Source organism: Schistocerca gregaria, chromosome 7 (assembly GCF_023897955.1).
Source record: "Schistocerca gregaria isolate iqSchGreg1 chromosome 7, iqSchGreg1.2, whole genome shotgun sequence".
Taxonomy (NCBI): Eukaryota; Metazoa; Arthropoda; class Insecta; order Orthoptera; family Acrididae; genus Schistocerca; species Schistocerca gregaria.
This window is the reverse complement of record NC_064926.1, coordinates 45,339,146-45,366,742: the sequence shown is the minus strand read 5'-3', so window position 1 is coordinate 45,366,742 and position 27,597 is coordinate 45,339,146. Positions and strand designations below refer to the sequence as shown.

Genomic DNA, 27,597 nt, shown 5'->3' with positions numbered 1-27,597 from the left:
TAGTTCTAATGGAATGTTGTCTACTCCCGGGGCCTTGTTTCAAATTAGGTCTTTCAGTGCTCTGTCAAATTCTTCACGCAGTATCATATCTCCTATTTGATCTTCATCTATTCTCTTTCATTTCTATAATATTGTCCTCAAGAACTTCGCCCTTGTATAGAACCTCTATATACTCCTTCCACCTTTCTACTTTCCCTTCTTTGCTAAGAACTGGTTTCCATCTGAGCTCTTTATATTCATACATATCGTTCTCTTTTCTCCAAAGGTCTCTTAATTTTCCTGTAAGCAGTATCTATCTTACCCCTAGTGATATGTGCCACTACATCCTTACATTTGTCCTTTGGCCAACTCTGCTTAGCCATTTTGTATTCCTTTTTGCTTGATTCATTTCCTGCAATTTTATATTTTCTCCTTTCATCAATTAAATTCAATATCTCTTCTGTTACCCAAGGATTTCTATTAGCCCTCATCTTTTTACCTACTTGATCCTCTGCTACCTTCACTATTTTGTCTCTCAAAGCTACCCATTTTTCTTTTACTGTATTTCTTTCCCCATTCTTGTCTATCGTTCCCTAATGCTCTCCCTGAAGCTCTCTACAACCTCTGGTTCTTTCTGTTTAACCAGGTCCCATCTCCTCAAATTCCCACGTTTTTGCAGTTTCTTCTGTTTCTTCAGTTTTAATCTACAGTTCATAACCAATAGATCATGGTGAGAGTCCACATCTGCTCCTGCAAATGTCTTACAATTTAAAACCTGGTTCCTGAATCTCTGTCTTATCATTATATAATGTATCTGATACCTTCTAGTATCTCCAGGGTTCATCCATGTATACAACTTTCTTTCATGATTCTTGAACCAAGTGTTAGCTATGATTAAGTTAAGCTCTGTGAAAAATTCTACCAGGCGGCTTCCTCTTTCATTTCTTCTCCCCAATCCATATTCACCTACTACATTTCTTTCTCTCTCTTTTCCTACTATCAAATTCCAACCGCCCATGACAAATTTTCGTATCCCTTCACTATCTGAATAATTCCTTTTATCTCATCATACATTTCATAAATCTCTTCATCATCTGCGGAGCTAGTTTGCATATAAACTTGTACTACTGTGGTAGGCATGGGCTTCATATCTATCTTTGCCACAATAATGCTTTCACTATGCTGTTTGTAGTAGCTTACCCGCATACCTATTTTTCTATTCATTATTAAACCTACTCCTGCATTACCCCTATTTGATTTTGTATTTATAACCCTGTATTCACCTGACCAGAAGTCTTGTTCCTCCTGCCACCGAACTTCACTAATTCCCACTATTTCTAACTTTAACCTATCCATTTCCCTTTTTAAAGTTTCTAGCCTACCTGCCCAATTAAGAGATCTGACATTCCATGCTCCGATCTGTAGAATGCCAGTTTCTTCCTCCTGATAACAATGGCCTCCTGAGTAGTCCCTCCCCAGAGATCTGCATGGGGGACTATTTTTACCTCTGGAATATTTTACCCAAGAGGACGCCATCATCATTTAACCATATAGTAAAGCTGCATGCCCTTGGGAAAAATTACAGCTGTAGTTTCCCCTTGCTTTCAGCCATTCACAGTACCAGCACAGCAAGACCATTTTGGTTAGTGTTACAAGACCAGATCAGTCAATCATCCAGACTGTTGCACCTGCAACTATTGAAAAGGCTGCTGCCCCTCTTCAGGAACCACAAATTTGTCTGGCCTCTCAACAGACACCCCTCCATTGTGGTTGCACCTACGGTACAGATATCTGTATCGCTGAGGCATGCAAGCCTCCCCACCAACAGCAAGGTCCATGGTTCATGGGGGGGGAGGTGTGTATGGTTAATCCAAGATATCTTATGAATGTGACTGCTTCCAAAGATTGCTATAGTGTGATAATGCATTAAAGGGTCTACCTGTCTATTTATGTGCAGTATGTTACATTTGTTAGTGAGGATCTGACTACATTTACATCCACATTGAAGCTCTCTCCGGTTTTAAGCAGTTTCCTAATAGGACTTTAGAATAACAGCACATCATTTCCATCTATCACAACTTTTCTCAGCACATACAGGTCTGAGACATCTTGTATACAACCCTTAACTTTGACCATTTATATTCAGCATTTCAAGGCATGATGATGAATGCTTCATGTTGAGCATTCGGGTAATCTTAAATCTTTTCCTTCTCACACTTGCTAAGCAGAAATATCCTCCTAAATTCCTAACCTCAGCCATATAGTGACAGTATAGTGGTCTTATGATAAGTTAGTCCCTGTTCTACATAAACTGAATCATAAAGTTCAGGCCTCATTGTAATCAGTACATCTAACAGACTTCCAGCATAGGGAGTCACACTCGTTCTGTTAACATTACTTTCCAAGAGGGCTAAGGAATGCATAGAGGTTCTCAGAATCCAGGGGCCCTTTCGATGGAAAACTGCCCTTAAAAGGTTGAAGAATCAACAATAATCAACAGCATGAGGCTGCAGAAGCCAATGGAAACCCCTGGATCTAAGACACTTAACCTGTATTCACAGAACATGAGGCTAGTAACTGAGAAAGTGTCATCACGATCTCTAAGATTCCAGATTAGTCCACCATTCAGATTCCTGGAAGTGAACTGCCAAACAGAAGGCAATTCTGATTAAATTCTACAAACAGAAAATGAAATTTCCGAAGTTTGAAGGTGATGGGGGAGTTAAAAAATCTAAAATGATGGAAAACCTCAATCTAGATATAGTGAGGATCATTGAAGTTAAATGGGAAGAATATGGGGATTTCTGATCTGACAAATATAGCATAATAACAGAAGCATGGAGCTGTGTAACCAGAGTAGGGTTCGTCATGAATAGGGAGGCACATCAAACAGCAATTACTTTGACCAGCTCAGTGATACTATTAGTCTCATCAAAATCAGTGATAAACCAATGCCAACAAAAATAATTCAGGTATACATGCCAACACCACAAGCATGAAATGATGGGAGGCAGGGTATATAAGAACACTGAACAGCTAACTCAGTAATGTAAAGGGAGATGATAACAGAATAATCATGGGAGTGCTAGAGTAGGTTAAGGAATATAATAAAATTACAAGAGAATATGGACTTGGTACAACAAATGAGAAAGGAGAAAGACTCCTCAAGTTCTGTAGTAAACTTTAGCTGGTAACAGGAAATACACTGTTCAAAAGTCACAAGAGGAGAAGGCATACTTAGATAAGTTCTGAAAACATGCGAAGATTTCAGCTGCATTACATTATGGTCAAACTGATATTCTCAAATCAGATATTGGATTGTATGACATAACAAGATGAAGATTTAGACTCAGACCACAATTTGTTAATTATGAAGAGTAGGGTAAAGGTTAAGAGAGTCAACAGGAAAAATCAACATGTAAAGAACTATGATACTGCATTTGAAGACTGTAGATATTGTGATAATGAATACTGCATTATACATCTAAGTTGAGGAGCAATGGACACCTCTAAAAAAAGGCAACAACAGCAGTTTGACAGACAAAAATGAGTACAAGTAAGGTACCTTGTGCATAAAATGTGTATAAAATTAAAAGAACTCACCCAGAAGTTCACCACTGATCAATCAAATTAAGAAACCCTGACTTAGGAAATGCCTTTGATAGGAGTCGAGTGCATGGTAGTGGGAGGATGCATAAGACAGGTACTGTGTCTATGTCTTTTATACATCTTCCTCTACATCTACATGATTACTCTGCAATTCACATTTAAGTGCTTGGCAGAGGGTTCATCGATCCACAATCATACTATCTCCCTACCATTCCACTCCCTAGCAGCATACGGGAAAAATGAACACCTAAACCTTTCTGTTCGAGCTCTGATTTCTCTTATTTTATTTTGATGATCATTCCTACCTATGTAGCTTGGGCTCAACAAAATATTTTCGCATTCGGAATAGAAAGTTGGTGACTGAAATGTTGTAAATAGATCTCGCCGTGACGAAAAACGTCTTTGCTTTAATGACTTCCATCCCTACTCGGTTATCATATCTGTCACACTCTCTCCCCTATTACATGATAATACAAAAAGAGCTCCCCTTTTGTGCACAACTTTCGATGTCCTCCGTCAATCCCACCTGGTAAGGATCCCACACCGTGGAGTAATATTCTAACAGAGGACAAACAAGTGTAGTGTAAGCTGTCTCTTTAGTGGACATGTTGCATCTTCTAAGTGTCCTGCCAATGAAATGCAACCTTTGGCTCGCCTTCCCCACAATATTATCTATGTAGTCTTTCCATCTGAAGTTGTTTGTAATTTTACACCCAGGTACTTAATAGAATTGACAACCTTGAGAATTGTACTATTTATCGAGTAATCGAATTCCAATGGATTTCTTTTAGAACTCATGTGGATCACCTCACACTTTTCATTATTTAGCATCAACTGCCACCTGCCACACCATACAGCAATCTTTTCTAAATCGCTTTGCAACTTATACTGGTCTTCGGATGACCTTACTAGACAGTAAATTACAACATTATCTGGGAACAACCTATGAGAACTGCTCAGATTGTCACCCAGGTCATTTATATAGATCAGGAACAGCAGAGGTCCCAGGACGCTTCCCTGGGGAACACCTGATATCACTTCAGTTTTACTCGATGATTTGCCATCTATTACTACAAACTGCGACCATCCTGAAAGGAAATCACAAATCCCCTCCCAGAACTGAGACGATACCCCATAGGCCCGCAGCTTGATTAGAAGTCGCTTGTGAGGAACGGTGTCAAAAGCTTTTCGGAAATCTAGAAATACGGAATCAACTTTATATCCCCTGTCGATAGCGGCCATTACTTCGGGCATATAAAGAGTTGCGTTGCACAAGAACAATGTTTTCTGAAACCATGTTGATTATGTATCAATAGAGCATTCCCTTCGAGGTGATTCATAATGTCTGAATACGGTATATGCTCAAAAACCCTACTGCAAACTGACGACAATGATATAGGTCGGCAGTTCGATGGATTACTCCTACTACCCTTCTTAAACACTGGTGCGACCTGTACAATTTTCCAATCTGTAGGTACAGATCTATCAGTGAGCGAGAGGTTGTATATGATTGCTAAGTAGGAAGCTATTGTATCAGTGTATTCTGAAAGGAATCCGTATAGAATCTGGACCTGAAGGCTTTCCTGTATCAAGCGATTTGAGTTGCTACGCAACACCTATGATATCTACTTCTAAGAAACTCATGCTAGCAGCTGTTTGTGTTTCAAATTCTGGTATATTCATCTTCCCTGGTGAAGGAATTTCAGAAAACTGTGTTCAATAACTCCGCTTTAGCGGCACACTCGTCAGTAACAGTACCATTGGCACTGCGCAGCGAAGATATTGACTGTGTCTTGCTGCTTGTGTGCTTTACATATGACCAGAATTTCTTCGGATTTTCTACCAAATTTCAAGACAATGTTTCGTTGTGGAACCTATTAAAGGCCTCTCGCATTGAAGTTCGTGCCAAATTTTGCACGTCTGTAAATTTTAGCCAATCTTCAGGAGTGGCAATGAGGCAAGGGGTTGGGAACAGGGTTGCAGTAGAGATGGACAGGAATATCGGATAAGCTGGATAGGAATCTGTGAGAGAGTTAGAGAGTATAGTGAGGAGGATAGTTCTCATCTATCAGGGCTGGAGAAGAAGTAGTCAAAACCAGGGCAAAGAATGTGATTCAGCTGTTCCACTCCTCGGTGGTACTGAGTTACGAGAAGGGGCTTTTGTGGCCAGACAGCAGGTACATGGGGCAGGGTAAGTAACTGGGGAGACGAGGCACAGGATATCTGTTTTTGGAAAAGGTGGGAGGGGTAATTTTGCCATGGGAGACACTTGGAAGACTTTGAGATTGACTGCTTTTCACTGCATATTCAAGAACCATGAGTATGCACAGAACATCGTGGCATGGAACAGGTGACAGCTGTCAAAATGGAGACATTGTCAGTGGTTGCTGGTTCTGCTGTGGACAAAGGTACTGATGCACCCATCGGGAGTTGGAAGTTTACATCAAGGAAGCTACCTTAATGGATTGAGGAGAATCATAGGATGCACATGGAAGAGAAGCTGCTGAGGTTCTGGAGGAATGTGGACAGGATATTTTAACAGTAAATCTACATATACATCTATCAATACCTTTCCTTTCCTATTCCACTTGTAGATTAACCAAGGGAAAAAGGACTGCCTATCTGCCCCTGCATAAATCCTAATTTCTCTTATTTTGTCTTCATGGCCCTTATTATGCCAAATGTATAGTGGCAGCAGTAGAATCCTTTTGCAGTCAGATGCAAATGCAAGTTCTCTAAATTTCCTCAACAATGTCTCATGAACAGAACATAGCCTTCCCTCCAGGGATTCCCATTTGAATTCACAAAGAATCTTCATATCACTTGCACGGTGATTGAACCTGCTGGTAACAGAACTAGCAGCACACTTCTCAATTGCTTCAATATCTTTCTTTAATCCCAGCTGGTTTGTTTTAGGGCGCAAACACAACTATGGTCAGAACACAAAAATAAGAAAGGAGTTAAAAATGACTGCACATTAAGCCCATTCGATGGAAGGAAAGGCAGCTAAAAAGAGGGACTTGCAGAAAGGTATCCTTCTTATCCAGTCAACACCTAAAACGCTTGTGTGATACAGATTCATTGATATTTTCATAATGTGGATTCATGACAAAGATAATCTTGGCTCTTTTCTACATAACATGAACAGCGACCCAAAAATCCACTTGACTTGATCCTTCTAAACTAAACAAGCCACCTTCCTAGATGTTGATCTTTGTCTCTCAGATGGTACCATAAATATATGTGTTCACATCAAGTGCACCAGCCACCAACAGTATCTCCACTAGGACAGCTGTTACAAGTTCCAATTAAAAAAGTTTCTTCCTCACTGACTGTCACTCACGGAAGCCACGTACGCAGTGGAAAGTAGGAGTTGTCTAAATATACCAATTAAATTACCTAAGCCTTTATAATGACTGATCTCCAGGGTCTCTTCTCTTATGATATAACAGTCCTGTTAACCAACCCCAATCATCACTCCTCTGATTACCCAGAGGTGAAAAGCTCAACCATATCCTTCACCACAGCTTCAACTATCTCTTATCCCACTCTGAACTGAGGAATACCCTACTGATAATTCTGCCTACATCACTCAAAGTAGTGTGCCCCTACCAACCTAACATACTGAATATCTTCGTCTATCCCTACACCAATCCTGCACCCCATGGATCTTTCCCTTGGTGGCCAACATAGGTGCGAGACCTATCTGCCACACCTACCCACCCACCCACCACCACTTACTGCTGCTGCCGCTACTACCACTACTACTACTACTACTACTACCACTACATTCCAATCAAAAGCATTTCCTACACAATAAAAGGCAACACCATGTTATATAACTTATTCATGCAATTACTGTGCAGTACTCTGTGTGGGCATAAAAGGTAGCCAACTGTCTACTAGCATAAATGGCCACTGCCAAACTGTGTCAAACTGAAAACTTGACCGTCCAGTTGCAAAACATGCTGTGCACCACAACATTAAGGACATTACCAGCTGCTGCACTATGCGAGCAACTTGGATACTCCATTGCGGCACAAGTGTCTTTAAACTATGTAGGTGGGAATTGTCTCTCCAGTATATCGTGTGTTCCTGCTTGCCCCTGTTCTGAATCTGTACTAAGCTGTTTTCCATTACCTCACCTTACATTTCCCTTCTTTCTTCTATAAATACAACTCCTGTCCTATCCGGATTATGTATTACCTTCTCCAACCAGTCTTCCTACAGCCCCCCCCCCCCCCCCCCTCACCCTCTTGCAGCTCTCTCTCTCTCTTTCTCTCTCTCTCTCTCTCTCTCTCTCTCTCTCTCTCTCTCTCTCTCTCTCTCTCTCTATTCCTTGTATGCCCTCACCACCCTTTTCATCTTGTTGTGAAGCTGCCCAGTTATCTGTCTTTCCCACTCCTGCCTCACGCTATTCTGCTATGCCCACCTAGCTTCGTGCATCGTTCCCCCACCCTCCCCATATCCTTAACCCCACACAACTGATCGCTAATAATCAATGTTGCTGTGGCAGGGCTAGAGTGTGCTTGGGTGTCTATCTGGTTGTGTGTGTGAATGAATAGCTATCTTGGATTGTGAAGTTTTACATACCGTTAAAAAAAGCAGAAAGTAGACACCACTGGAAATACTTTAAATTAGTAAATACACAACAAAGAATGCCAGCTTTGTGTTAAATCCTTTTCCCCTGTTAAGTTTAGTTATACAAATATTAGATTACAATTATGCACTCATCTTTATTTTCATCTATTGTTAAATATAATGATGTCCACATAAAAAATTTATTTTTCAGTTTTAGTTAAATATAATTATTTCTTCATGACATCAACCTGTAATGCTTTCCTTTGTAAACTCCCACATGTAACTTTCTTTCTTACATTTCCACCTTCATTACGAGTAATATCTGTGTAAGTTGTTCATCATTTTATCTGTGTTGCTAGCGTTCGGTTGCCACCAAACCATGGCCTAAGAAGCTGACTGGTGGTTCATGGCTAAAAAATATAATTCTGCAGAATATTAGAAAAGTGTTTCCTATGCAATATGCGTCAGGATGTGGTTCATCACATTGATCAGAAATGAGGTAGTTGGTTTGGAATCAATCAGGTTCCCAATGGCAACAAGGCCATGGGCACTGGGGATAGCAATGAGCAGGGTGCCAGATGGTAAAGGGGCCCAAACTGTTGAGAGTGGGTAGAGGAAAATGTTAGTGTCTTTTACACTCCTGGAAATGGAAAAAAGAACACATTGACACCGGTGTGTCAGACCCACCATACTTGCTCCGGACACTGCGAGAGGGCTGTACAAGCAATGATCACACGCACGGCACAGCGGACACACCAGGAACCGCTGTGTTGGCCATTTAATGGCGCTAGCTGCGCAGCATTTGTGCACCGCCGCCGTCAGTGTCAGCCAGTTTGCCGTGGCATACGGAGCTCCATCGCAGTCTTTAACACTGGTAGCATGCCGCGACAGCGTGGACGTGAACCGTATGTGCAATTGACAGACTTTGAGCGAGGGCATATAGTGGGCATGCGGGAGGCCGGGTGGACGTACCGCCGAATTGCTCAACACGTGGGGCATGAGGTCTCCACAGTACATCGATGTTGTCGCCAGTGGTCGGCGGAAGGTGCACGTGCCCGTCGACCTGGGACCAGACCGCAGCGACGCACGGATGCACGCCAAGACCGTAGGATCCTACGCAGTGCCGTAGGGGACCGCACCGCCACTTCCCAGCAAATTAGGGACACTGTTGCTCCTGGGGTATCGGCAAGGACCATTCGCAACCGTCTCCATGAAGCTGGGCTACGGTCCCGCACACCGTTAGGCCGTCTTCCGCTCACGCCTCAACATCGTGCAGCCTGCCTCCAGTGGTGTCGCGACAGGCGTGAATGGAGGGACGAATGGAGATTTGTCGTCTTCAGTGATGAGAGTCGCTTCTGCCTTGGTGCCAATGATGGTTGTATGCATGTTTGGCGCCATGCAGGTGAGCGCCACAATCAGGACTGCATACGACCGAGCCACACAGAGCCAACACCCGGCATCATGGTGTGGGGAGCGATCTCCTACACTGACCGTACACCTCTGGTGATCGTCGAAGGGACACTGAATAGTGCACGGTACATCCAAACAGTCATCGAACCCATCGTTCTACCATTCCTAGACCGGCAAGGGAACTTGCTGTTCCAACAGGACAATGCACGTCCGCATGTATTCCATGCCACCCAACGTGCTCTAGAAGGTGTAAGTCAACTACCCTGGCCAGCAAGATCTCCGGATCTGTCCCCCATTGAGCATGTTTGGGACTGGATGAAACGTCGTCTCACGCGGTCTGCACGTCCAGCACGAACGCTAGTCCAACTGAGGCGGCAGGTGGAAATGGCATGGCAAGCCGTTCCACAGGACTACATCCAGCATCTCTACGATCGTCTCCATGGGAGAATAGCAGCCTGCATTGCTGCGAAAGGTGGATATACACTGTACTAGTGCCGACATTGTGCATGCTCTGTTGCCTGTGTCTATGTGCCTGTGGTTCTGTCAGTGTGATCATGTGATGTATCTGACCCCAGGAATGTGTCAATAAAGTTTCCCCTTCCTGGGACAATGAATTCACGGTGTTCTTATTCCAATTTCCAGGAGTGTATACAGGAGATCAAGTTTTGAGTAATAGGCGGAAGATGTTGGTCCAAAATAGTAGAGATCATCTCTGTGGGGCGGTAGTACCCAGGCACACTGGGGGCACCATGTGTAATCAGATCATATATTTTAGGAAGCATTTAGAAGGGAAGAATCCTGGAATTGGTGGGAGTGAGAAGGGGATCAGAAACTCAGGTAATGGGTTCTTGGATGGACCTAAGGATCTGAAGAGGGAATTAAGTTCATGTTGCTCTTCTGGCATCAGGTGACTGTGGAAGGGACTGGAGGTAGAGATGTGTAATAGCAGGTGGAAGCCATCTCCTGGTTCATAAACAACAGTGGTCGAGCCTTTGTCAATAGATAAGATTATGAAGTCAGGACCAATTTTTAGCTGGTGGACTGCAGTTCTTTCTACAGGTGTGAAGTTAGTTTAGATGATGAGGGGTTTGGGTCATTATGGTGTGGCAAGGTTTGAGGTTAGGAATTTATAGAAAATTGTCACAGGATGATTTAGGCGGGGGTGGGAGCAGGGGGGGGGGGGGGGGGGGGTTGTATCACAGATAGATGGAGGAGTATATTGAGTAAGGGTAGCATTCAGTATTGGTTATAGGTCAAGTATGATTGGTAGGGTTAGTGGAGGAAAAGTGTTTTCACTGTAAGGACTGGGAGATATAGAGAAGGTCTTTAAAAAGCTCAGCATGACTCAGTTTGGAAGTGGGGCAAAATACAAGGCATTCGGAAAGGACTGATACTCTTCAGGGCTGCGCGGCTTTTGAAGGACAGGTTCATAACTGCATTACAGGTCTATTTAGGCTCTGGCTTCTGTAGGGTTGGGGAGGAAATTTTAGATAATGTGGCAGATGTAATATGTCTGAAAGTAGAACAATGGTCTTGGTGCCCTTGAGTACTAAGTTTCTCAAATTCTGACTAACTCCAAGCTCACAATCTCCTTCCTGGTCCCGCTCACCATGATCAGCTATATACTCATCGACAATTGCTTCTCTTTTGGCAGTAGCATTTATACATAAATCCATCATACAGCCATTGGTGCCCACATGGCACTATTCCATGGCAACCTATTCATGGGCCATCTAGAGGAATCCTTACCAACCAGCACTGGGATTACTGCCATTTCAACAGCTGATACCCATTCCACACCAAGATGTACCTTCCATGCAGCCTAGTCATCCACAATTGTTGCATCTGCACTGACAAGCAGTAAATTTCAAAATATGCAGAGGACCTCACTGGAGCCTTCACAGACTGATGTTACCCTTCCCATCTTGTACAGAAAAAGATCTCCCAAGTTTGTATCATCCCTCACATACTAATTAATCAGCCACAAAGGAGTGCACCCTCATGACTCACTACCACCTAGGACTGGAGCAACTGCATCATATTCCACACCAGGATTTAAACTATCTACCACTGTGCCTTGAAATCAGAGAAAAATCTCCTCCACAGTTTCCACATTGGTATACCACTAGCATCCCAATGTTTGCAATAACCTTGTCTGTCCCTATTGCATTCCCACTGCCAGCCTCCTGTTCCAAAGCTCATATCCCTGAGAAAGACCTGGATGCATTCCACACATATCCCACTACTATCAGACCAGGGCACCACTAGACCAACAAATTGTCAATCAAGCTACATGGCATGGTGTGCTCAATATTAGTGACTGATCTACATGCTATGTCATCTGGATTTTCCACACTGACAATAGCCTTTTTGAACCACATGAGTGTGCACTTTCCTTGTGATATACCTCTCATTTCCATAAGCCGCCTGGCCATCAACCTTTGCTAGTCCCTCCATCTGCCTATCCTCTTCCCTGATGTCTTTCCAGTCCTACATCCTTTCCCCACAATATCCCTGCATCCCTGTATGCAACCACTGGCAGCACTACAGGATGTCCCCCACCTCTACACTGCTACCTCTGGCCATGCATGTTCTGTACCTCCATTACCCATTCCAACTGAGATCGCTACTTACCCTAGCGGGGCAGTGGCACCTCGAAATGACAGTGGTCATGTGTGTTTGTGTGAATGTGGATTATATCTGTGTGTGTGTGTGTGTGTGTGTGTGTGTGTGTGTGTGTGTGTGTGTGTGTGTGAGAGAGAGAGAGAGAGAGAGAGAGAGAGAGAGAGAGAGAGAGAGAGTGTCTGCCTGCCTCATGAAGGACTTTGTCCAATACCTAACTTCTAAATTCTACTATTGAATGAGCCTTTGTCCTGTTCAGAAGCTCCTGTACATGGAGAGTAGCAGCCTAACATAATATCGACACTATTATTTCATCCCAGATTTTGCATTGTTGGATTTTCCCCAGTTATCAATATAACTTCTTATTATGCTTCTTTTTTATGTTGCACAGTAGTTAATTTGAATTACTTTGATAGGTGTGATTTGTTTGCCAACTTTTCTGCATGTGTCACTAATACAGAAGTATTGCGAAGGCATGCTGCCAAGTTTCCATAAACAAGATACCGTTGTGACTCTTCAAGCTCTCCTGGCAGATGTATCATAAATAGTCTTCATGGGTTTGCCACCAATCATATTGTGCAAATTCCACAATATTTCCTCAGAGCAACTGTTCAACATCTTCAGGTGGTTCAACCTTGCTGGTAGCTAGGCACAACTGACGATATCCACACATTGATGCCACGTTTCTAGAACATGCATGTGAAGAATGCGCAGCCACGAAAATTACGTATGTGCAATGATTTGCCATACTCAAACTCCCTTTGTCAAAAATCACAGAGTAGCTCTCCTGCGTGTGCGCTGTATGCTGCATATGTCAACAGTGCGGCCAGACATTACTCACCAACAACCGTACTAGGCCAGTGTTAAGACGGGCCTGTTATCGAAGAATCTTGATTTTTGTGTCATGATTTAATAGCAGCCAATGCAGGGTTCCAGGCTGCACTCATTTGAAATCACGTATCCTTGTTGATGAGATTATCAGCTGTATGGGTATGTACTGCTTCCTTAATGACGCAATCCCAGAAAGGTGATGCCGGGGATAAAACTTCCATTTTTTCATAAATCATACAATGTCCTGTATTCAGGCAGTTATCTGCAATTGCTGACTTTTCCGGTTGATGACGGCATATATGATGCTCATGTTCATTGCAGTGTTCTTGTACTGTGCGGCATGTATGGCCTATAAACGCTGCTTCACACTGGCAAGGAATCTTGTACACAACACATTTCCTTAGGCCAATGTCATCCTTAACTGAACTAACAGGTTTCTCAGTTTTTCAGATTGTTGAAAAGCACACTTAATTCCATATCTTCCAAGAACGCTTCTGATTCTGGATGACATGACACCAAAATACAGCAAAAAGGCAAAAGTGGTGGGTGTCTTCGTATTTTCATTCTGCTCCATAGATTGAATTCGTCTGGGCCTGAATGTATTACCTATCTGTCTCTCAGAATAACTGTTTTGTTGGAAGACTGTCTTCAAATGTTGTATTTCAATTGACAGGCTCTCAGGGTCAGATACCACATGTGCTCTATGAACTAACGTACATAATGCACTGTGGTATTGTGCAGGATTATGGCAGCTTGTGGCCTGCAGATATAGATCTGAATGCATTGGCATGCAAAAGACGCTGTGACCCAAGGTTCCATCTGCTTTCCTTCATGCCAAGACATCAAGAAAGGGTAAAGTACCATCTTTTTTCACTTCCATTGTGAAGTTTGTATTTGTATAGAGTGAATTCAGATGCTGAAGAAACATAGGTAAAGCATCAAGTCCATGTGGCCACACCACAAATGTATCATCCACATGCCACAGAAAACAAAAGGGTTTGAGAGTGGCTGGCTGTAGTGCTTTTTCTTCAAAGTCCTCCATAAAATAATTGGCCACCACAGGAGACAGAGGGCTTCCCATGGCGACATTGTCCACTTGTTAAAAATATTGGTCATGAAATAAGAAGCATGTTGAAGTAACCACATGTTTAAATAATGTTACTATGTCCTCCTCAAACTTGCTGCTAATGAGCTCCAAAGAGTCCTTCAAGGGCACCTTTGTAAATAAAGACACAACATTGAAACTTACTAACAGGTCCGATGATCAGAATCTAAGAGTTTTCAGGCAACCTATGAAATCTTCAGAGTTTCAAATATGATGTCACACTTACCTTTTGAGAGGTCCCAATAGTGTGGTCAGGTATTTGGCAACAAAATAAGTAGGTGCTCCTATGTTACTTACAATGGGATGTAGAGGTATTATGGCTCTTGGTTAGGCCATGGAGTCTAGGTGGAACCACAGCCTGTTGACACAAACCCTTAGTGACTTTCGTGGAATTGAGCTCTTCCTGATGAGTTCCACAGTTTTTCTCTGGATCCTACCCATCGGATCACTTTTTTAATTTACTATATGCAGGATCATCTAGCAGTTTGTATATCTTGCTGTTATATCCTGTGTGTAAGAGAAGTACAGTAGCATTTCCTTTTTCAGCAGGTAAGATGACGATGTCTTGGCCTTCTCTCAATTCTCTAAGAGCATTTCTTTCAGCTGAGGTGATGTTAAAGTTGGAGCTCTTAGATGAAGCTTGAGTCAAGATGCAGCATGCGTCGCACCTAATCTCTATGGAAGCATCTTTAGGAAATTTCAAAACAGCCTGCTCTATTCCACTAATCACATTTCAGATGGAAATGGTCTCTGGTGTAGTTTCAAAATGCAGACCCTGCTCTAGCACCGAAATGGGCAGTTGCTCCAAGAAAATATTGTGGAATTTGCACAATGTTATCCGGCAGCAAACCCATGAAGACTATTTACAAGATACTGATATACATCTACTAATAATCTGTGCTGTTAGGCCAGCCAAATCAACTAATGATGCCATGACATAATGATAAATACATGGCAAATCCTTTATTTCTCTATCTGATGACTAAACAATATACAATTCATAGTAAGACATCACTGACGTTTTCTTACTGAATTCAACGTACATGTCCCTTATCACCTGGTACAACATAGTAAACATCATCCCAGTCCACACACACAGGACTAATCATCTCTGTTAGCTGAAATGGGAAGTCCACTGTCAGTATTGCTATGTCATCATGAAATGCCGTTGATGACCCGTGGAAAGTTTGAGGAATATCAATGTCCCTTACCTGCAAATTTCAGAAACAAATATTATTTCAGTTCATGTGAATATTAACTGAAATTTTCTCTTCTGTCTGCAAATAATATGTTCATTAACTTTTAACATTACCATGAATACCAAAACCCACAAGTATATGATTCTAAATATATATAAGTACAAATATGTTCATAAATGTTATCACATATGGCACATAGAAAATACTCATTTTATTTTATTCTTATTGATCTTTGCTGCATACACCATTATTCTATTAAGGATCTGATGATTAAAAACATGTTAGCAAGATAACAGACAGTACACAACAGATGAAAGGGACCATAACATATGCTAACTGGCAAAAATTTAATTTCACACCCCAACAAAAGTTTGTAATATCATAGAATTTAATACAATGACTTCTTATAGTACACCTGTTGAGGTTTGTACAATAACTTATTAACAAAATAAACATAATTCCTTCCAAAGACAAGAAAAATTTTTGTTAGTCACAAAAATCACTGCAAAACAAAGCAGGCTCTCTCCTAAGTGTACACTTAGGAAACAAAAGCAATGATGATTATTAACAGTCTTTCATAGAGTGTATGGCCTCCTGACATACAGACGAGTTCTTCCACTGTGTGAGGTATGCTCCGGATAAGAGCATCAAGTTTATCTTGGGGTATGAGGTCCCAGTGGCAGCTTCAGTGAGATCCTGAAGATTGTCAGCTGGATTCGGATGCTGTGCAATGGCCACCTCCAACCCCCATGCATGTTCAATTGCATTCACGTCTGGAGACTGTATTAGCCAATGAATTTGGTTGGCATTGCATCTTTGAAGTAAACAAGACACTTCTAGAGTATGGTGCAGTCTCACATTATCATCAACTAGGATGAATCTGTCACTGATTTCCCATCTGTAGGGTCTTACAATCATTTGTAGGACCTCTTGGAAGTATCAAGGACCAGTCAAATAGCTGTAGATAGGAATTAGAGGGGTCCACCATCCTATCATTATTACCAACCACAATTTCACATTTCCACCTGCAAACTTCCTGAATATTTCTGGTGTCGTATAGCACTTCTCCAAACAATAAAACTTCTAGTGTCCAATCGCAAACCAATCCTGTCTCATCACAAAACATAACATTACTCCATTCTGCAATGGTCCAAAGTTGATGTGCAAGACCCCAGGTCCTTTGATTGTATCAGTTCTGTTGGTTCAATGCAAACCTCCTCATTCACCTTCTGGAATGATCACGCTGATGCAACCTTCCATGCACTGTTTGGTCTGAGATATGAATTCCTGTTCCTTGGAAGAAGACATTTCCAACATTTCTGGCAGCTGATGTTGGGCACCAGCGAGCTGACTTGGAGGACACGATTCTGCATTTTTATTGTCATACAAGATGACAACTGCGAGGTCTATTTTTTACATTTCCTGTCTCTCTATATTTTCTACCCATCTTAGACACATCACTTTGAGTGACATGTAATGGATTGGCAACATATTGCTGTGTATGACATGCTGATAGTAAATCCTCTATACATACTCTATCAAAGTGTTGTATGCCTTTATGCGGCATGTTACTGCAGTGCTGAACACAAAACTGAATGAATCTGTTGCTGATACTGTACTGCTCATCATGTGCCATTGTGGCAGCAGTTTTTACATGACTGAAGAAGGCCCACCAGGCATCCTAATGATAAATGCCATTCAGTATATGAGCTCTAACTGCATAATGCATGAGCCACTTAGGGCAATGAGACCTCTAGTATCTTAGACTGCATTTTATGATAGTATTCCAAACTTTTATTTAGCAGTGTATTTTAACCTCTTGGTAGTGGAAAGTAAATAAAAAATTAATAACAACATATTTTTTTGGTTATAAGTTGACTTCCATAAGACAGAAGCAATATGTAGTCACAGCACTGTTGCTTAATAGTCCATAGGATAGTACAGAAGGTGTAGATGGGAACAGACAATTTACAACAATCATTCACCGCTAAATTAAATGGATAGTAATATAAACAACAATGTAAATACTGGTATAACATGTCCTTCTTCAGGCAGAAGGGTTGAAGTGGAAGGAAGAAGGGTGAAGGAAAAGGACTGGAGAGGTGTAGGAAATGGGTTAGATTTTAGAAACGTCACCCAGAACTGTGGGTCAGGGGAGACTTACCACAAGGAATGAGAAGGAAAGTCTTGTGAACATGTTTTACATTTCCTGTCATAATTTTATGAGAACAATTAGAAACAACAAAAAATTATATTATATCTTGATTACTGGTAATTACAAACACTATTGGTACAAATAAACTATAAAATTCCTCTGAAAAGCACTCCTTTATACTATAAAAAACATTTATTCACTTGAAACTCTTCAATGCCATTTCAAAGGAGAGTCCACTTGAGTTGTTTAAATCCTTTGGAAATTTGTTTAAAAATTTGATCTTCATGCAATAGGGTTGCTGTCTGCACCTTTTTGTCACACCTTTCTGGATGATAATCACAGACTATCTTTGTATTATAGATATGCACATCTGTGTTTAGGCTGTAGTACTACTTATATTTTAAAATTAGTTGAATAATTTTACAAATACATATTTATGGCAGTGTTCATAAATTCTTACATTTGAACATCCCACTGCAAGACTCAGTATCAATAAGCTTGCATAGAATCTTTACTGCCTTTGTAGGAAGAATACCCTATTTACATTTACATCTATATTCTGCAAACCACTGTGAAGTGCATGGCAAAAGTATGTCCCACTGTTTCAGATATTAGATTTTTTCCATTCCATTCATATACAGAGAGCAGGAAGAATTACTGTTTAAAGGCCTCTACACATACTATAATTAATCTAATCTTTTCATCATGAGCAACACATGAGGGGTTGTTGTATATACCTAGAGTCATCATTTAAGGGCATTCCTGAAACTTTGTGCACAGGCTTCCTTGGGATGGTTTACATCTATCTTCAAGAGTCTGACAGTTCAGTTTCTTCACAACCCTCTCCCATAGATCAAACAAACCTGTGACCATTTGTCCTATCCATCTCTGTATAAGTTCAATATTCTCTGTTAGTCCTGCATGGTATGGTTCCCACACACTTCCATAATATTCTCAGATAGGTCACAAGAGTAATTTGTAACAAATCTTTGCACACTGGTTGCATTTATCTGGTATTCTACCAGTAAACTGAAGTCTGCCTTATCCACAACTAAGTTTATCTGAACAATACATAGCTTATCCTTACAAAGAGTTAGATGATAATGATGTTTGTTTTGTGGGGTGCTCAACTGTGTGGCCATCAGCACCAGTGCAAAGTCCCAATTTTTACACAGTCCATTTTCTTTTCACACTCCAATCTAGTCACTCTCACAAATAAATGATGATGACGATGAAATGATGAGGACAACACAAACACCCAGTCCCTGGGCAGAGAAAATCCCCAACTTGGCCAAAAATGGAACCCCGGAACCCACGATCCAGAGGCAGCAATGCTAGCCCCTAGACCATGAGCTGCAGACACAAAGAGCTAGAACTAGGTATCTTATGAGTTCACTGATTCCAATTGTGACTCACTGGTATTATAGTCATACGGTACTACATTTTTTGTTTTGTGAAGTGCACAATCTTATGTTGCTGAACATTTAAAGCAAGTTGCCAATCTTTGCACCACTTTGAAATCTTATCAAGATCTGACTGAATATTTGTGTAAATTTAAATGGATAGATAAAAAATCTGCTCACTAAGTGGTGGTTGAAGAACACACACACAAAAAGATTTAACTTTTACAAGTTTGCACAGCCAGTGGCTCATTTTTCTGGCAGGAGAGTTGAAGGGGAAGGAAGAGGACTGGAGAGGTTTAGAGAAAGGGGTACAGTTCAGAAAAGTCACCCAGAACCCTGGGTCAGGAGAGACTTACCAGATGGGATGAGAACGATAGACTGATTGTTGCAGACTGCACCAGATGAGATTTGAAAACCTGAGAGCTTAAAGGTGGAAGATGGAATAATGTGTAAGACAGAGACTAATACTGAAACATCATGCACAAGTAAATAAGAGTGAAAAGCTAAGTGCATTGTATGTAACATAAGTAGGAGGGGGGGGGGGGGGGGGGAGGGGGAGGTGGGCAGCAAGAACTAGACAGGTCAGAAAATGAAATATGTAGAAAATTAAAATGGAGCGAAGAAATGAGTAGTTGTTGTTGTTGTTGTGGTCTTCAGTCCTGAGACTGGTTTAATGCAGCCACTCTATCCTGTGCAAGCTTCTTCATCTCCCAGTACCTACTGCAACCTACATCCTTCTGAATCTGTTTAGTATATTCATCTCTTCATCTCCCTCTACAATTTTTACCCTCCACAATGCCTTCCAATACTAAATTGGTGATCCCTTGATGCCTCAGAACATGTCCTACCAACCGATCCCTTCTTCTAGTCAAGTTGTGCCACAAACTTCTCTTCTCCCCAATCCTATTCAATCCTTCCTCATTTGTTATGTGATCTACCCATCTAATCTTCAGCATTCTTCTGTAGCACCACATTTCAAAAGCTTCTATTCTCTTCTTGTCCAAACTATTTATCGTACATGTTTCACTTCCATACATGGCTACACTCCATACAAATACTTTCAGAAAAGATTTCCTGACACTTAAATCTATACTCGATGTTAACAAATTTCTCTTCTTTAGAAACGCTTTCCTTGCCATTGTCAGTCTACATTTTATATCCTCTCTACTTTGACCATCATCAGTTATTTTACTCCCCAAATAGCAAAACTCCTATACTACTTTAAGTGTATCATTTCCTAATCTAATTCCCTCAGCATCACCCGACTTAATTCGACTACATTCCATTATCGTTGTTTCACTTTTGTTGGTGTTCATCTTATATACTCCTCTCAAGACACTGTCCATTCCAGTCAACTGCTCTTCCAAGTCCTTTGCTGTCTCTGACAGAATTAGAATGTCATCAGGGAACATCAAAGTTTTTATTTCTTCTCCATGGATTTTAATACCTACTCCGAATTTTTCTTTTGTTTCCTTCACTGCTTGCTCAATATACAGATTGAATAACATCAGGGAGAAGCTACAACCATGTCTCACTCCCTTCCCAACCACTGCTTCCCTTTCATGTCCCTCGACTCTTATAACTGCCATCTGGTTTCTGTACAAGTTGTAAATAGCCTTTTGCTCCCTGTATTTTTCCCCTTCCACCTTTAGAATTTGAAAGAGAGTATTCCAGTCAACATTGTCAAAAGCTTTCTCTAAGTCTACAAATGCTAGAAACGTAGGTTTGCCTTTCCTTCATCTTTCTTCTAAGATAAGTCATAAGCTCAGTATTGCCTCACGTGTTCCAATATTTCTACAGAATCCAAACTGATCTTCCCCGAGGTCGGCTTCTACTAGTTTTTCCACTCGTCTGTAAAGTGTTAGTATTTTGCTGCTATGGCTTATTAAACTGATTGTTCGGTAATTTTTGCATATGTCAACACGTGCTTTCTTTGGGATTGGAATTATTATATTATTCTTGAAGTCTGAGGGTATGTCGCCTGTTTCATACATCTTGCTCACCAGATGATAGAGTTTTGTCAGGACTGGCTCTCCCAAGGCTGTCAGTAGTTCCAATGGAATGTTGTCTACTCTGGGGGCTTTGTTTCGACTCAGGTCTTTCAGTGCTCTGTTAAACTCTTCACGCAGTATCATATCTCCCATTTCATCTTCATCTACATCCTTTTCCATTTCTATAATATTGTCCTCAAGTACATTGCCCTTGCATAGACCCTCTATATACTCCTTCCACCTTTCTGCTTTCCCTTCTTTGCTTAGAACTGGGTTTCCATCTGAGCTCTTGATGTTCATACAAGCAGTTCTCTTATCTCCAAAGGTCTCTTTAATTTTCCTGTAGTCAGTATCTATATTACCCCTCGTGACATAAGCCTCTTCTTCCTTACATTTGTCCTCTAGCCATCCCTGCTTAGCCATTTTGCACTTCCTGTCGATCTCATTTTTGAGATGTCTGTATTCCTTTTTGCCTGCTTCATTTACTGCATTTTTATATTTTCTCCTTTCATCAATTAAATTCAATATTTCTAGGCGGACAGTTCGTCTGTGTCCGTTCATGCGCTAGCCTCAGACCACACAGAAGCATCCCCCTTGCCACACAGAAGCATCCCCCTTGTCACCCAATATTATCCTGGCCTCGAATACATCAATAAATTACTCCGCCAGGGATATGACTTTCTCAAGTCAACCCCTGAAATGAGATCATCCCTTGACAAAATTCTCCCCACACCACCCAGAGTTGCCTTTCGTCGTCCCCCTAACCTCCGTAACATCCTTGTTAAACCCTGCAATATTCCCAGACTACCTTCTCTACCCAGCGGTTCCTACCCCTGTAACCGACCCCGCTGCAAAACCTGCCCCATGCATCCCCCCACAACCACCTACTCCAGCCCTGCTACTAGGAAAACATACACAATTCAAGGAAGGGCCACGTGTGAGACTACACATGTCATTTATCAGCTGACATGCCTGCACTGCACAGCCTTTTACATCGGTATGACAACAACTAAACTGGCTGAGCGCATGAACGGACACAGACGAACTGTCCGCCTAGGAGATGTCCAACACCCAGTAGCGGAGCATGCCCTCCAGCATAATTCTAGGGACCTAGGAACCTGCTACACTGTACGTGCCATTTGGCTTCTCCCACCCAACACCAGTCCCTCTGAACTGCGGAGATGGGAACTTGCACTCCAGCACATCCTTTCATCCCGCCATCCCCCTGGACTAAACCTACGTTAAACAACCTCACTCCCATTTACTTTTCAGTCTTCTCCTCTTTCCCTTTCCTCTTTAGCCATTCATGCATCTTTCCATCCTACATCTTTATACTATACACCTCTTTACTTCTGTATGCATCCTCTTTGGTTTGAAGCTGGCACAGTACCTGCAGTAGAATATCTTTGGCTTCCCTCTGACAACCATGCCTCCATCCTTGCTACCTTCCCTGTTTTCCTTTCCCTGTTGCTTCATAACCTGGGTTGTGAGTAACTAAATCTACTTTCCCTTCTTCCCTTTCTTTCCCCTCTCTCCTCCCTGATGAAGGAACATTTATTCCGAAAGCTAGGAGCTTAAATTTTCGGTTGTTTTTTGTGTCTCTATCGGCTGTACTGAGCTGAGGTAAGTACTGGCCAGCCCCTCTATCTCTTTGTTAGTAATTGTTTCACATCTTTATATGAGATTTTCCATTAATTAGTTAAATTCAATATTTCGTCTGTTACCCAAGGATTTCTAGTAGCCCTCGTCTTTTTACCTACTTGATCCTCTGCTGTCTTCACTACTTCATCTCTCAAAGCTACGCATTCTTCTTCTACTGTATTTCTTTCCCCCATTGCTGTCAATTGTTCCCTTATGCTCTCCCTGAAACTCTGTAAAACCTCTGGTTCTTTCAGTTTATCCAGGTCCCATCTCCTTAAATTCCCACCTTTTTGCAGTTTCTTCAGTTTTAATCTACAGGTCATAACCAATAGATTGTGGTCAGAGTCCATATCTGCCCCTGGAAATGTCTTACAATTTAAAACCTGGTTCCTAAATCTGTGTCTTACCATTATATAATCTATCTGATACCTTTCAGTATCTCCAGGGTTCTTCCATGTATACAACCTTCTTTCATGATTCTTAAACCAAGTGTTAGCTATGATTAAGTTGTGCTCTGTTCAAAATTCTACAAGGTGGCTTCCTCTTTCATTTCTTAGCCCCAATCCATATCCACCTACTACGTTTCCTTCTCTACCTTCTCCTACACTCGAATTCCAGTCTCCCATGACTATTAAATTTTCATCTCCCTTCACTATCTGAATAATTTCTTTTATTTCATCATACATTTCTTCAATTTCTTCGTCATCTGCAGAGCTAGGTGGCATATAAACTTGTACTACAGTAGAAGGTGTGGGCTGCGTATCTATCTTGGCCACAATAATGCATGCACTATGCTGTTTGTAGTAGCTTACCCGCATTCCTATTTTCCTATTCATTATTAAACCTACTCCTGCATTACCCCTATTTGATTTTGTGTTTATAACCCTGCAGTCACCTGACCAGAAGTCTTGTTCCTCCTGCCATCGAACTTCACTAATTCCCACTAGATCTAACTTTAACCTATCCATTTCCCTTTTTAAATTTTATAACCTACCTGCCTGATTAAGGGATCTGACATTCCATGCTCCGATCCGTAGAACGCCAGTTTTCTTTCTCCTGATAACGACATCCTCTTGAGTAGTTACTGTGAGGAAATGATGAGAAGAAGGAACTAAAGTAAAATAAGGCCAGGTGACTGGCAAGAAAAAATGGCATGGTGTAGTACCAGTTCCCACCTGTGGAGTTCTGAGAAACTGGTGTTTGTGGAAGGAATCCAGATGGAATGTGTGGTGAAACAGGCACCAAGGTAATGGCTGTCATGTTGTGTAGCATGCTCTGTAACAGGATATTGTGTGTTCTTGATACACACCATCTGCCTATGCCCATTCATCCTGACTGATAACTGGGTGGCAGTCGAGCTGATGTGAAAGGCTCAACAGTGTTTACATAACAGCTGGTATATGATGTGTCATTTCAGAGGTGGCTCTCCCTTTGATGTTTTTCCAGTTACAGGGCTGGAATAGACAGTGGTATTAGGGTGCATAGGGCAAGTCTTGCAGCAGGGACAGTCACAAGGGTAGGAGCCATAGGGTAGGAAAAAGGGTGCAGGAGGAGCATAGGGTCTAACAAGGATACTGCAGAGATTGGAAGGGCAACAAAATCATATTATGTGTATGGTGGGAAAAATGTCAGGCAGAATGGATCTCATTTCAGAGCGTGGTTTTAGGAAGTCATGACATTGCCAACCTAGCTGATTAATACATTCAAGACCAGGGTAATACTGGTTGACAAGTAGTGTGCTGTGAAGTTGTTTTTTGGAGGGGTCACCAGTAATAACCCATAATCACGAGAACCATTCACAACAATACAGTGTTTTCAGCCTCTTGTCTAAAGCGCTCTCCCTTACTGAATTGTCTGTATTATCCAAGGGCCTCACTTTCAGCCCTAAAACTGCAGTTAATCCTGCTGCTTTCCTTTACACACAATGTCAATTGGAAATAACACTTTGCAACCCAATCTCAAAACCTTTACATCAGTAAACTTGACATTGAACCCTGCCTTGAACAGTTTCAACCAAGATCCCAACTTGCTCCACCACCACTACCCCAAAATCATCCCTTACAAGCCTTCCAAGAATTCCTCATATGAAGCATTGCTTTACAACCATTCCTCAAGGTTCCTACAACATGACCTAATCTGTCGTATGTAGTACTCCAAACACTTCGTTCCCTGAAAGCTGATGACTCCATCATTATCCTTCCAGCAGACAAGGGATCTACCACTGTGTTACTTGACCAACCAGAGTATGTTAGTAAAGGTCTACCCAGCTGTCTGGCATCCCAACATACAGCATCCGCCATCAAGACCCTATCCCTGTGATTCAAACTGGCCTGCAGTCCCTTCCAAAAACCTGAGGCCCCTCACTAGGGCTCACACCTCAGTCCCACTCAAAGCATGCACCCCCACCTTTTACCTTCTTCCTAAGATCCACAAACCCAATCATCCTGACTGTCCTATAGTTGCTGACTTCAAAGCACCCACCAAATGTATATCTGTCTTAGCTGAGCAACGCCTGCAACCCATAGTACACAGACTTCCCTCCTATATTAAAGATACCAACTATTTCCTAGATTATCTGAAATCCATGCCCATCCCACTCCCACCACTCACCTTTCTTGTCACCACAGATGCCATCTCCCTCTATACCAAAATCCCCCATGTATATTGTCTGGCTGCGGCTGAACATTTCCCCAGTCAATGCCTACCTGATTCCAAACCTATGACATCCTTCTTGCTCACCTTAATCATCTTTATACTTAGCAACAGTTACCTTTCAGGGGTAGACATACAAACAGATCAGGGGTACAGCCATGAGAAGTAGGATGGCTCCTTCCTATGCCAATCTTTTCATGGGCCACTTGGAATGGTGTTTCCTGGGACCCATTAGCCTTCAGTCCCTGGTTTGGTTTAGATACATTGATGACATCTTTGTTACATGTATTCATGGTGAGGCTGACCACTTAAAATTCCTGAAATCTTTAAATATATACTTCCAATTAAATTCCAAATGGTCCTATTCCTAATCCCATGTCACTTTCCTTGATGTTGATATCATCTTCAAGGAAGGCAAGCTACGCACTTCTATCCTCATTAAGCCTACTAACAAAGAACAGTATCTACATTTTGAATGGTGCCATTGTTTCCATGTCAAATGTTCCCTCACATACAGAATTCAAGGCAAACATAATTGTTTGGATGCAGACTCTTTATAGCAATACACCACCACTCTCACCTCAGCCTTCACTAAATGTAATTGTCCCAACAGCCCAGTTCAAAAGCAGATTCCCAGGCCATCACTACAAATCCTGGTACTGCTGAACCCTCCAAAAAACAAATTCGGAGCACACCGCTTGTCACCTGTATTATCCTGGTCTGAAATGTATTAGTCAGTTACTTTGACAAGGACACAACTTATTAAAATCATGCCCTGAAATGAGATCTAGTTTGCCTGAGGTTTTTCCCACCACACCCAGAATATCTTTCTCTCACTCTCCCAATCTCTACAATACCCTTGTCAGATCCTATGCTCTTTCTGCATCCATCTCTCCATCCTATGGCTCCTACCTCTGTGACCATTCCTGCTGCAAGAGTTGGCCTATGAACCCTTCTACCACCACCTATTCCAGTCCTGTAACTGGCAAAACATACACTATTAAAGGGAGAGCCACCTCTGAAAAACACGTCAGATACTAGCTGTTATGTAAACACAGTTCTTCCTTTTACATAGCGTACCACCCAGTTATCAGTCAAGGTAAATGGGCATAGGCAGTTGGTGTATACCAGCAACACACAATATCCTGTGACAGAGCATGCTGTACAACAAGACAATCATGGCCTTGGTGCTTGTTTCACAACATGTACCACCTGGATTCTTCCTACAGACACCACTTTCTCAGAACTCCACAGGTGGGAAATGGTAGTACACTTCGTTCTCACCAGCCACCTGGCCTTACTTTTCTTTAATTCCTTCTGTCTCAGCATTTCTTCACAGTAACTACTCTTTTCTTCACTCCATTTTAATTTTCTACATCTTTCAATTTCTGACTTGTCTAGTTCTAGCTGTCCCCCATCCCACCTATGCACTTAGCTTTTCACTCTTATTAACTCATACACGATGTTTTAGTATTAGTCTCTGTCTTGCATATCACCCTGTCTTCAACCTTTAAGCTCTCAGGGTTTCATATCTCGTTCAGTGCAGTCCCCAACAATATCTTTCATTCTCATGGGTCTGATAAGCTTCCCCTGGCCCAGGGTTCTGGGTAACTTTTTTGAACTGTACCCCTTTCCCTAAACATCTGCAAGCTGTTCCTTCAGTCCTCTTCCTTCCTCTTCTACTCTCCTGCCAAAAGAGGAAGCCTCTGGCTCTGCAAGCTTGTAAAAGTTAAACCTTTTTGTGTGTGTGTTCTCCTACCACAGCTTGGTGAATAGATTTTTTTATCTATCCATTTATATTTTATTAATGATGATGTAAATAAAATAGAAAGAATCTTCCACATGGGAGAAATATATTAAACATAAAGATTCCAAGACTTACCAAGTGGGAAAGCGCTGGCAGACAGGCACAATGAACAAAACACACAAACACACACACAGAATTACTAGCTTTCGCAACCGATGGTTGCTTCTTCAGGAAGGAGAGGGAAAGACGAAAGGATGTGGGTTTTAAGGGAGAGGGTAAGGAGTCATTCCAATCCCGGGAGCGGAAAGACTTCCCTTAGGGGGAAAAAAAAGGACAGGTGTACACTCACACACACACACACACACACACACACACACACACACACACACACACACACACACACACATATCCATCCGCACATACACAGACACAAGCAGACATATTTAAAGGCAAAGAGTAAGGGCAGAGATGTCAGTCGAGGCGGAAGTACAGAGGCAAATAAGTTGTTGAAAGACAGGTGAGGTATGAGCGGCGGCAACTTGAAATTAGCGGAGGGTGAGGCCTGGCGGATATCGAGAAGAGAGGATATACTGAAGGGCGAGTTCCCATCTCCGGAGTTCGGATAGGTTGGTGTTGGTGGGAAGTATCCAGATAACTCAGATGGTGTAACAC

At 41.9% G+C, this 27,597-nt stretch overlaps 1 protein-coding gene across 1 annotated transcript in view; it reads right to left on the bottom strand.

Annotated features, from left to right (window-relative positions):
• Positions 1-27,597, bottom strand: part of LOC126281797 (modular serine protease-like) — a 183,774-nt gene that overhangs the window by 21,163 nt on the left and 135,014 nt on the right. The window contains exon 8 of the mRNA XM_049981011.1: positions 15,181-15,348. Within this exon, the coding sequence (XP_049836968.1) occupies positions 15,181-15,348 (168 nt within the window). The remainder of the gene's footprint in view (positions 1-15,180; positions 15,349-27,597) is intronic.